This window comes from Opisthocomus hoazin, chromosome 13, assembly GCF_030867145.1.
Source record: "Opisthocomus hoazin isolate bOpiHoa1 chromosome 13, bOpiHoa1.hap1, whole genome shotgun sequence".
Classification (NCBI taxonomy): Eukaryota; Metazoa; Chordata; class Aves; order Opisthocomiformes; family Opisthocomidae; genus Opisthocomus; species Opisthocomus hoazin.
In genome coordinates this window covers 14416611-14429517 of record NC_134426.1, presented here as the reverse complement: position 1 = coordinate 14429517, position 12907 = coordinate 14416611, and the positions used below count along the sequence as shown (strand labels likewise).

General features: G+C 46.7%; 1 protein-coding gene across 1 annotated transcript; it reads right to left on the bottom strand.

Annotated features, from left to right (window-relative positions):
- Nucleotides 1–1537: 1537 nt before the first annotated feature.
- On the bottom strand, nt 1538–12308 carry LOC104328219 (T-box-containing protein TBX6L). The gene is made up of 9 exons (XM_009933211.2): nt 12243–12308; nt 7575–7719; nt 6475–6577; nt 5867–6031; nt 5387–5533; nt 4801–4871; nt 3533–3624; nt 2610–2802; nt 1538–1964 (listed from the first exon to the last, which is right to left on the bottom strand). The coding sequence occupies exons 1-9, from the start codon at nt 12256–12258 to the stop codon at nt 1538–1540; spliced, it is 1359 nt and encodes a 452-aa protein (XP_009931513.2). The 5' UTR covers nt 12259–12308.
- Nucleotides 12309–12907: the final 599 nt, after the last annotated feature.

Genomic DNA, 12907 nt, shown 5'->3' with positions numbered 1-12907 from the left:
CACTGGAGGTCACAAACCCGCCCATGTCTGCTCACAGACATCTTGCTACACATGCACGCGCGCACACACAGAGAAAACCATCTGGCATAGATGCTAAATGACACACCTCACTGCCTGCTGATGGCTACAGGCCACACAGCAATTTAAAGTGTTACTAGAAAACACTCCCTAAATAGCACCTAGGAACATGTCTATCCTCCCTGAGAAGCAGAGCCTATCTCAAACAAGACCCCCTTGCCAGGACTGTTCCGCTGCTGGGCAAACAGGGATGCTTCCCCCTTCTAGCACGATGGTGAAAAGCAATCCTCTTGGCAAGGCAGCACGCAGGTTGCTCACTGGCAGACAGCTTGTCCCCACGATGGGACCGCGGGGTAAGGGAGGTGAAACTGCGCTGATAACCAGACGTGCAAGCAGATCCCTGTAGACTCCCAAACAGCGGGAAGCTGACTTTGCCGACCAGCCCAGGAGGTGCTGAGCTCACCAGCAATGCAGCACACAGCTTGGTACCTACAGCGTATTAATTATGTGCCCGATGAGCAATGCCAGGCTGGTGAGAACTGTCTATTGGCAAAGCTTGCTCAGAGCAGAGCACAGTAACCACAACCATAAATTATATTCTCCAGAGGTAGCAGGGGGTGGAAGAAGGAGGAAGTTCACAGGGAAAGATTTCCTTTCCCTCGAAAGGAAGAGGTCGGAGTGACGTAGCCAGCACCGCTATCTGTGGCTGTTTGTGACAACCACAGGCTTTTGGAAATGGCTGGAACAGTCCCTCGCATCCTGAGCACAACCTCCCTCCACTACCGGCAGAAAGATGAGCATTTCACTGACCTTGAATCTACGGCTGACAGAAGAGGGACGGGCACGGGGACAAGCAGACACCACACTTGGCCTTGCTGCCGCTGCTCCTGCAGGGGACAAACTCTTCCCTGCCTGCCTGACCCAGCGCTGCGCTGCAGACACACAGGTGGTGCTGCTCGTTTACTCATACACCGCTGGAGGAAAGGCAAGACTCTAGCTTTAGTTTGCCTATACTAAGTGAGGAAACTGCTCAAGGGGATTTCTTGTTTTGCTCGTCTTTGCAACAGTTCTCGACAGCTTCTTGGCCACCTGGACGGCTTACTGAAACTCCTCAGCTCCTGTCTCCCTGCATGCAAGTCCTGGGAGGGAAGGATTTTGCAAACCGCCAAATGCGAGATGCAAACAGCTTGGCACTAAGAGTTCGGCAGCTCTTCAGCTACTGCTTCTGCAGCTCCTGTGATTTCCTACTCCTGCTAGGAAAAAAACCACTGCAGAACATATTGATCCAGCCAGACTCACACTGACATGGCTGGGACAACCAGCAGTTTAACCATTGCTTGTGAAATACAGTGGGGGTTGCTGTGCAAGGAGACAAGTAAGTGAAGGTGTCCCGTGCTACCACTTGCAGTAATGCCTCTTTGCCTAGTGTAGGCATGGCTTCAAGATCAATACTCTAGAGCAAATATTATCTCATTTACAATTTTTTTTCAGTCTTTTCGTCGGGAAGGGTCTTCCTTGTTCACCAGCAGGCATAGGGGAACAGAGGGTACTGGCTCCACTCTGCCATGGTGCCGTGGGCATGTCCTGGAGGCCCCTGTGTATTGTACTCTGTGGAGAAGGCTGAGTAGCTCATGGCCCTGTACTGGCTGTGGGAAGGCACCATCCACTGGCCAAGACCTTGCTCGGTGCCGTAGGGACTGTACATGGGCGCTCGGGGCCCGGGTTTCCCGACAGAGTCTAGAGCCATGTTCACCACTCCTGTGTAGTCCTGAGGAGGAGGCAAAGGTGGGGGGAGTGCAGGCAGGTTGGTGAAGCCCTCTGGGAGCTGTTTGGAGTCGTGGTCGGGCACTGTGGCGAGATCCAAGGGGTGGCACCTTGCACGGAAATCATTCAAGGTTGCGGTGTCACGGGTGGGAAGCTGCTGGCTGTCCCCAGCTTCGTGGAACCTGAGCCCCGAGGGCAGAAAGAAGAGCGAGTCAAACCTACTCAGCAGAAAACCACTGAAAACCCACCCAGATCCCCCAGGGAATGGCAGGGCAAGCTGTTAGCATGCCCTCTTCCCCTCGCCTAGTGCTCCATCTGTTAGTGTGGATTTTAGTCCAAGGCCCTCTGTCACTCACACGGAAAAAAATAAATGCCAGACAAAGGATGCCCAGACCACTCTAGTGCTGGCTCAGTTCTAGTCTGGGCTCACTATAATAACTCATGCCTGAATTTGCAATTATAAGAAGGAGGGGAAAAAAATAATCACTGGAATCCTGCCACTCCTCCAACACGCTTCCTCCAAAGGACAAGGAAGCTCTGTGGTACATGGAGCTGGCTGGGAGAGCATCTCAGAACAGGGAAATAAAGAGCATTACTAAGATACAAGTATGCCCAGAAGCAGTGGGTTTGAAGTAACACAGAAAGGCTTTGTTGCTGAGCTATCTCCATGCTAATCTAGCACCTATCACCCAGGTACGCTGTCCAACAGAAAGGCATCCTTCCTCACTCCCACCGGCTGTTTATCTTAGGAAATATCCAGAAGAAAAAGAGGAATCCCATCACTTAAAGGGTAGCTTTGGACATGAGTGCCGGGAGGTGGGACTCACCGATACGTCTGGTAGGATGGCGTGGGCACTTGCTGCTCTCTGGGCAGGCCCTCCCTCTGGTCAGCTGGCACCGGCGATGCTGCAGGAAAGGCATGGCTGCCATTCTGCTCCGAGACCCAGAAAGGGTATCCGCTGCTGACCACGACGGGGTTGCTCTCCTCCTTCACATCTGCAATCTCATCTTTCTCAAAATCTGACTCACAGCAGGGAAAATAAAGAATGGGAAAAAATGAGAAGGGGGAAGCGAGAGCCAGAGCTCACAGTGGTCTATGGGCAGCTGCCTTAGTTGCAGATGGTGGAGGGAAACCCACTGATACCTCTTCTGCAGTCACACTGCCTTTAGGGACTAGCCCTTTGCAGCTTTTTTCTGCCCTTACTCTGCGGTGTTTGGTCCCGCCCTGTCCTCTCTCCTTAGTGGTGCTACTGCAAGCAGCACAGTGAACTGGAGCAAGGAATGATCAAGATTAAGAACAATCTAATAGAAAGAGTAAAGATATTTTTTTCTTAATGGTACCAGTTCCCACATCTGCATCACAATCCAGCTGCACAAAGAGCACCGCTGACACAACCACACTGACGAGAACCAAGAAGAAAGCAATGGGTGACACTGCAAGCTCATATCGCTATTGAAATGTTATGAAGGCACAGCCTGTGACCATACGTGGTCACAAAGCACAGCCGGGCTGGGAGGCTGGTGAGAGAGCTGATGAACAGTCAATAATGACAAACGACTTGCAAGCAGGCTCCTGCGGATCATTCCCCGAAAGTGAGTCAGAGACTCAAAGCCAGAGACACAACACCCTTCCAGGACTCCACTCAGGCCACTCTCCCCAGAGAGGGGACTATGTTCCTGCTTCTTTTCCTCTCTGTGGCCCAGGCACTGTTTGGAAATCATTCTCTGGGTTTGTTGTGATCAATATTACCACGTTCTTCAGCACTGGACTCCTTTTCCTCAGGCAGCTTCCTCTTCTGGCCTTTGGCTGGACTAGGCTTCTGGCATTTGGCTCGTCCTTCCCTGGGAAAGAAACAAGACATGGGGGTAGCTTGTATGTAAGCTTTTTGCCTAGATAAATATGGAAGGGATGCTGGACAAGCCCTGGAGGACAAAAAGATGGGATGAACCCCCTCTGGCATTCTGTGACTTGCACCTCTCCTAGCAACGTGCCCCGATGGGTCCTTGGGGAACACGCTTGCCATAGTCGAATTACACAGTTAGCTGTGCCGCTTGCCATCCGTGTGAGCCTCCAGGGAGAGCCCTCGCCCCGCAGGAGACCGGGGATAAATCAGTAAAGGGCTTGCCTGACTCACAAAAGGCACAATCAGCATGGAAATTCAGCCCCAGAGGTTTTGGCCCTGAGTTTGTAAGTGTCGTCCGATGCTGGATATACACACTATACACACACGTATGTGTATGGTAGGGCGAGTCTTTTGCTTGAAAGCAGCTTTTTCCTAAATGAGAAAATGAGTCTAAGCTTAGTCAGAAATGATCCTACTAGCAGGAGAAAGAAAATCCATGACATTTTCAAAGTTTAAGTAAAAAAGAGTCAGTTTTGGCGTTTTTCATCAGGAAATGAGATTTTTTTCAGGCATAAAATAACACGAAACAAAATCTCAGATATTTTCATAACATTTTCTCCTTGAAAAAAACATTATTTCCTTCTCTATTGCCAGTGTATGGTTGCACTTAAGCTTTTTTTTTCCCCATCTCATCCACTGGCTGCCCTCAGACCAGACAGAAGATCTCACTGGTATTGGTATCCATCTTCCCTCTTGCAGACAAAATGTTCCATTGGAAGAGATTCTTTTCCACACACAGGGAAAGGAGCTGAGGGAGCCTCCAAATTTCAGAAACAAGCTGATCTCAAAGAGACACAATGCTCTGCTGTGGCCTTCCGTTATCACTGCTATTCACGTGTCAGACTCCAGCCTAGCTCCAACATGCAAGAGTATGCAGGCCTCAGATTTCTCGCACTTCCCACACTTCTTCAGGAAATCCTGCGTCTCCTCCCACTCCCCATGTCTCTAGGGAGGAGGCTGCACAGGGGCCATCATTCCCCGACACAGACAAACGCAGCATGCATAACGCAGCAGGCTCTGCAGAGCTAGCTGGTGTAGTTTTGCTCAAAGGCATTGGGTAAAATTCACAAGTGAACTCCAGTTATAAATAAATTAAGATGAAAAAACAGTTTACCTTCGAGTGTTCTTCCCATGCTCACGGAAACCTTTAGCAAACGGATTGTTGTCAATCTTGAGCTTTGTAATCTTAAAATAGAAGGAACAAGATTCAGTATCATGGTGACTGGTTGGGTTCTTCCCTGTTTCAAGACCTTCACCTCAGTCTTTATCACAATGGCTTGTCGGAGGGCTTTGAGCATGCCTTTGCCACAGGGCAAGCTCTCCCAGCAGCTCCTGTTATTGTTTAGGAACTGACAGAGAGAGAGAAGTGACTTTGCCAGGGTCAGCAGGAATTTGGGTGGGATTCATCTGAGTAGAGAAATATACAGGGTCAGTAGCTATATCTGGACTTTTGCCCATACTTTTTACTGCATTTAGGGTTCTGTTAATCACTGACAGCGCACTTAATACAATTAAGGTGCATGATTCACCTCACCCAAGAGGAGATGTTTTCCATGGGAACCATAATGTGCTTATTTCTTTCCACCATTCATCAGAGGAGCCCAGGGAGACTAGCTTGGAAGGAAACACCTTCCTCTACAAGATTTCTAAAGACAAGAGTATGTAGCAATGTGACCAAGAGCAGTACTTGCACACTGTACCTGCTCATTCTGGTAGGCAGTGACAGAGGTGAAGACAGTCTCGGGGAAGCTGAAGACCTGGAAGATGCTCCAGCGGACACTGAAGAGGTCATCTGCCTGCACAATGTGGAAGCGAGGCTTGTAACGGTGCATGGAGTGGAGGATGATCTGGCACAGAGACAGACAAAGGAGAAAGGTTCTGTGTGGAACCACTGCCAACACACTGTGCAAAGTTTCCTGCAGAGACTCCCAGGACATTCATTTCAAACCAGGGATGCCCGCCTGGGTCCAGTGTCTCCACCGTGCCTCTAGAGCGACAGGACGGACTAAAGCCTTCCCTCGCAGGTAGTTACGAGAGCACAAGGGCTGGGCTGAGGAAGGAAGAGAGGGCACTTGGATATGTTTTAATTTCCACGTGATCTAATTTCTCACAAATCTCACTTAATGTCCACCTATAATGAATTTCAAGAGAGTACAGCACAAAGGCCAGCTACAACCTACATGCCCATGTTGATCCAGAGTGTTGTTGGTGAGCTTCAGTTTTTGGAAGGAGACGGGTTCTTTCATCCAGTGGCTGCCAGGAGCTGGGGAATCTGGGTGGACGTAGGTGCGACAAGGGAGCTGTGGCTCTGCTTTTCCAGCAACTTCCCACTGATCTTTATTCCACTGTAAAGGGAAAGATGGAAATCTAGAGCTTAAAAAAAATACTTTCATTACAATAAAACCCCAGCAACTTTGCTCCACTGTTGATTTAGTGGACTCCTCTGAAGCACAGTCCTGACAAGAAGCAGATTCACTTCCATAAGCCATGATCATGCTACCAAAACAGCTCCAAGTTTAGGCCTCGTTTTTCCTCCCTTTCTCCCAATGGCTCTCAGAGAAGTCTGACATTAATCATGATCAAAACTGTGTTGCTTACAATGAAAATTTCCAGCTGCTCCCCAAGCAAAACTGACAAATAACTCCAGAGAGGCATAAAATCCACCAATTACTTCTGAACTTTGTCCAAAGAAAATTTATTTATCAGCCTGGCCAGTGAAGCTTAAAGATTAATCCAATTCAAATTAAGATGGCAGGACAGCATAACTTCTCTTATTTGAAGTACTCACCTTGTACCTGAAGTTGTCCATTGGCACAAAATCTACCAGCATGAGGTACTTGGCATACGGGATTAAGCCGGAGACTTTGATTTTGCATTGTGGAAACATTCGTCTGAAGGAGAAATGAAATACACAGTATAAGGATTTCCCTGTAAAGTGGATATTGTTTAATTATCCAGCAGCAGGTCATGTTTACTCACTATGGTGGAAAGTTCTGGTAGCAGTATTTCTACAGGGCAGCTATTGAACATTTTTACCATTTTACTGATGTATTGCCTAATCCTATGGGCTTGGGTGGAAGAGGCACTAACAGGGCAGCAGTCACTGATGGCCTGACATTGTTACTGCTTTTGTTCTTCTGATTCCTGTAACACAACAGCGGGAAACTTAAATTAAAATATTTAGAATTTGCACGTAGTTCCTAGCATTCTGCAGCAACTGCAGACCTAGAGGGTAGATTAGAGCATTTTCTAGCATGGGTAGAAATCATGCTGTCATCTAAGAGCACACCTAGCTTTTCATTCCAGTACTCCCTGTCACCACTTTCATCTTCTGACTCTGCAAAAAAGCTTTGACACCTACCTCCCTACCCAAAGGGATTATTTCAGCTCACAGCAGCTTTGACATAATACATTACAATTTCACAATTTCTTATTCTTTCACTGCAAGCTCCATGATGCATGACTCATTTAAACTTTAGAGTACTCTGCACGCACAGATCATTGCTGTTCGATGCCATGTTCTTGTCTGCAAATGCAGACTCAAATCCAGGTATTTACTGCTCAGCTGCTGCTGCCTGTGACCGAGGCAAAGGAAGCCCAGGGCACTTTCCAGAGCAACCTCCCAGCAACAGGAAGAACATCAGCGTTAAGTGCTGAGATAAGAGTACAGAAGTTTTCTCAGCACATCAGCCCCACGGTGACCTTTTGCACTTCACAGTTTGGACTTCTACCACATCCTAAAAGTGCAATTCTTCTGCCAGATGCAGGGAGATGCGCATAATTGGCTAAAAACTTAGTTTAAGGGCCACCATTCAAAAAGTGAGCATCAGGAGATCTTGCTACCAGCTTGGAGGGGTGTGGTGTGGGCAGCTGCTCTGCTCCCCTCACCTGCCAGATTTGGTGATGATCATCTCGGTTCCTATCTGATGAAACTTCATCCAGAGCGCCATGTCCTCGAGGGTGACCACAATGGAGCTCTGCGGGTAGGGCTCCAGGCTCGGGGAAGACAGTGCCTCGCACGGCGCTTTCACGTCTACCGGGAGAGAGAGTAAACGGTAACTCCAGGCAGGCAGGAGGGGAGCGGGCATGAAGCGGCCTCTCCTGCCCCGAGACGCAGCACCCTCATCGGCCCTCCCAGCACCAGCTCCCTCCAGTACAGGGAGCTACCGAATTTCACATGCTGTTGTAGCAAACGAGGTCTGTACGTCCGGCCATCCCTCCTCCGGCCTGGCCACGGCACGTCTCAGCCCCACACCACCGCGCAGCACACAGCACTGGTCCCACGCAGGAGCTGGATGCCGTGATTTTACCCACGAAGGTCCCAGGTGGTGTCTGCACCACAATGCACCTCTTAAAGAAAATCCATTGTTTTCATTCAAAGGCTTTTTGTTACTTAGTCGTCTCAGAAGGCACAAAGGCTTTTCCAACAGGTTTCTTTTTAGCTGTTCAGTTATTTCATAGAGATTTGCGTGTCGTACAAACTCAACCCGACTTCCTTTGTTCCAAAACTCATACTGGCAGGTACCCACAGTCCACTTTCATTCTTGTCCTGGTATGATCAGGGTTACACAAAACACTTTACCAAGAGAACAAAATGAAAGCTGAAAGGATTGGAAACATTTTGAGTGTACCAGTGGGTAATGGGAGAAAACGACAGGTAGGTGGTAGCAGAGGTGAAAAATCTTTCCAGAGGACAAAGAGGGGATAGACAGGAGACCAAAATGTAAGTGGAGGCAAGAAAGGGAGGTGACAGAGCCGGTCCACAGAATATTCTGAAAACAGGACAGCTGGTCTGAACCGGACTTGGAGATGGAGACCACCAAGGAGCTGGTGACGGCAGTGGAAGATGCCTCTTCAGTAACACACCATGGAGGAGCTTCCTGCAATATACCTGCACCTTCTCTTACAGGCAGAGGACTAACTGTGGTCCTGGGGAGAGGAAAGGGAAGCAGGGGAGCTACTGGAGAAACTGTCTCTGGTGGTGATGGTACCCACCTCCACTGTAAGGCTGTTTGGATTAAAAACCTCCTGTAGGAACTCTTTATTGCATCATAAGACATGCAAGATTGCTGTTGCCGTACTGAAAAGCCCAGGCAAGAACAACCCAGTTCCATTTTTGGTCAAAAATGTGACCTGGTGTAGCTACTGGTGGACTGATTTCACACCCAGTAAGGCTTTACTAACAGTGGTCTGGGGTCAGAAGGAGGTATTAAGGCGCCTATTCAACTCAGGGCACTCACGGCAGCGGAGATGCCGATAGCGCAGTGCCGGCAGGCCACTTCTGCTGGGTGATGCGTTATCAGCCATGCACGGCTACTTGCTTAAAAGGGAGATTCTTCTGCCTCTTAGTCTGGATCAGATCTTATTTAGAGCATATCAGAAATAAGGGAATTTTCACCTTGTTATAGCTTTCCTGAGCAACGTCTTCAAAAGAATAAGCATGAGAAGTAGACAACTATTTCCAGAGAAATAATTTTTTTTTTCAGAAAGTGGTATCTTTCCACAAAAGCAACCCAGTGCGAGTCTAAGGGGTTCTTCCCTCAGTATTAGGAAGTAAGAAAAAATTAAACACTAGTCTGTCCGTTTGTAAAGGTCTTTAGGTGTTTTAAAATAATACCCTTTACCCTTTTTTCTGCTTTGATCCAACATTAATGAACTGACTAAGAAGTGACACCTAGTTTGCTCACTAAGATTAGCCTGTTAACATCTTCTTACTAAAGCTTCCCCCATATCCTCTTGCAAAGACATGAAAGCTGCCACGAGACGATGCATTCGGTAGCTCAGTGGAGCACACGTATCAAAAAGAGTTACAATAAAATTGGGCTGATTTCCCACAGGAGTCACCCAGTCACAAATACATGCAAACAGATTTTGATTAGCTAGACAGACGCTCACTCCTTCCCCAGATGAATCTTACAATTAACATTTTTGTATGCAAATTCCAATGCCATTAAATGAGACTGCAACAAGGCAGATCTCAGGAGTCCTTACTGAGGGGAGACTTCCAATGAAATCAAGAGGAATCGAAGTGAAAGGAGTTCGATATTGAATTAAAAATCAAAGGCAGATGTCATAAACTGTTTTTTACCAAAATGAGTCCACAATGCACCTGGATGAGCGAGATGCTACAGGAGACAGTGAAAAAGAGCTCACATACAATAAACATTGCAGCAAAGATTTTAAAATTTAGTTAATGTCTTTCACCCTGGAGGTTTTGTGTGCACAGTCTGAGGCTGAAAAACAGGACATTAACAGTTTTCATGGGGATCCGGACCCCAGCAACGGTGTGAGCTTGCTCGTGGATCCACACAGCTGACCACAGTCACATGCAACCAGCTTCAGCAGGATTCGGCAGCTCAGGATCCATTTGCAGGATCCACTTGGGATTTTCTTTGCAGAGCCAAAGGCTGGCTTGCAATGCACTTCAAATTCACTCCTAGTCTGTGCCTCTGTAACTAATGCCAAGACTCGCGCATGCATCTCCCCACAAAGACGCCTGCATGTTGGAACTACAACACGGAGAGGTTTGTGGCAGGGAGACCAAGCACTGAACTGAACTCACTAAAGCTGCACTTCTATTGTCTCCTCTTCTATGTAACTTCAGTTTTATTTTAAGTATTATTTGAAAGAGATTTAAACACTTTCCAAGAATTTTAGTTCTTGGCTTAATTATCATTGCAGTGGTAACACTGCATGTGGCACATTTTAAAAACATTCTTTATGCCAAGATGAGGTTGACAAGGAAGATAGCTGCTATGATAAAGGCACTGAAAATTAAGAGATCCTCAATCCTCAATCGATTCCATGCTTAATTTTAAAGTCCTTATACAAATGTCCTTCAGTTTCTGTATCTAGAACAGGCTGTACATACAATTTTCCTATCTTGGAGACAGAAAGGAGAAAGAGAAATAAGAGTCAATTTAGTAATGCTTGCAGGGGGATAAGATCTGTGGATGGAAGGTGCTGGAGTATAATCCACTCGCCTAAAGCAGCCCCTCAATTAATTGTAAATTACTGAGACAATGTTATGATGTCAGGAGACTTGCTGCAGCCTTCTCAAAATGTATGGGATTTGCAATACTGGGAAAATTCCAAGAAGGCAAAAGGCATACTTCTTGCCTTCATTAAAATCAGTTATTATTACATTTGCTGCTGTTATCTTCCGAGTAAAGAAGTCCAACATTAACAGCTATCCAGCATCCACAGGGAAGAAATGCACATCAATATACAAAGCTACCTGAGAAATTAATATTGCCAATAACTAAAAACCCCCCATGTCCTCCGACCTTATAAATGTCAGTAGAAACACCCCAACCCTCCGGAGGGAACCTCATTTCTCAGAACCAGAAAGCTTTTTCGGCAATAACAAAAGTATCGTGTTTCTGTAAGCGCAGTGGCTTCACATCTCAAATGCACCCATCCATCACCTGGAATATTTCTGCTGTGTGGGGTCATACACCAGAAACAACTCAGTAAGCAAATGAGGTGACTTCTGCAATAGTTGGAATCTTTAACATGATAAAATACCGTAATACAGTCTGTAGCTTTTTCGTTGTTGCTCTTTCGCTTTTCAAGTCAAAATTCTCTTGAAGGGGCAGAAATCAGTATGAATCAGATCAACACAGTATAGACTGCTTTATAAAAACCCAAAACAACGGAGAAGGTGGAAATTATCTGAGTCATTGCACATGTATTTTGCTTATGAATGAAACAACATCTTGCAGAGGTAGAGAAAGGATGCTGAGAATATCCAGCCACCTCTAACGTGTACAAAAACCGCATACCCAAACTGGGTAAATACCTGTCTCCTGCTGATGCAGAGTAAAACCCAGGACTGAGTTTGGGTTTTGGTTAACTGACAAATGCAGTACCTCTGGACGGGCCCTTAGTTTCCCAGTGTGTATCTGTCATTGTGCCCAATCACACCCATACAGAAGAGGTTAACTGCAAGTTATGAGAAGGACTGATGAAGAAAAACACAAATAAAACCCTTTGGAAATCAGAAAAATACGGTGTTTGGTCATGAAAGTTGGTAGAGGTGGGGTGTGTCTGTTTGGGCTTTACAGTTCTAAGGGGTAGAAAAATGAAAAGGACAGACAAAACCAAACAGTTTGTATCACAACTGGTCTTAGCAATATTAAATTAAAGAAAAAAAAAAAAATCTTCAAACCTTCCCTGGCCTTCAGCTCAAGGAACTTTGCAGACAATATACAAATAACACCTCTATCCTCCAGTGAACGATCACATTGCACATGGTGATACAGGTAGGGGAGTTATGGGCACAATTGTGAGTAAACCTTTGCTACCTTACAAACGATCTTCCAAGGCTCACAAAGAACACTCAAACCCACACTTTCTCACCCATTCCTACAACACCACCCCCCCCCCCCCCCCCCCCCCCCCATTTTAGAAATTCTCTTCAGCCACACACACACTACTATAAATGCTGGTAACCCTTCAGGAGCACTTGTTCTCTTTCTAAAATGACTGTACACTCCTGGTGTTAGTCTAGGAACTTTCTGTGCAATAGGGAAAAGGAGGGAGTCCTCTACCTACCTGGTAAAGCTTGCATTTTTCCATGTACTGTGGAGTCTAGGAGCTTGCACGGCCAAGAGAGCCACCAGAGTTCTTACAAGGGAAGCCAAAATAGTCCAGTTTAAAAGCAGGTCTGATATCCTGAAGCAAGCAAAAGACCTTCCTCCTGAGATCCAGTGTCAAGAGTGACCGGGATGAGGATGGGACTTCCAAGCGCAGCAAGCCAAGGTGAGTTCCTGTTTTATGGAGGCTAATGAGCAGGGAGGAGCTTCTCGCCAGGGCTGTCCCCTTGCAATCCTTTGATGTCCAAAGGGACAAAGAGAGGAAGGATCTGCAGCAATGGCTGAAGCTAAGGGAAGAAAATCAAAGAGAATTAACATGGCTTTGACATACAGGAAACCCTACAGGGGAAATGCACCTTGATTTACTGCTAACGCACTTTTAAACAAATAGAGACGAGACCAAAAACATCAACTGAAGACTTACCTACAAAATAAAAAAATCCCTTAAACAGCAAGCAGGAAAAATTTCCTTCCGCCTATTCTACGGGTTTGATATAATTTTCATCTCCAGAGGACAGAATCATTTTACTCTTTGATTTCTGGAATCAGAGTCAGGACTGTATTGAGCTTGCTCCTTCCCAAGAGGGTGGTTAACAGTCTGTGGTGAAGTTTGCCCTCACAACT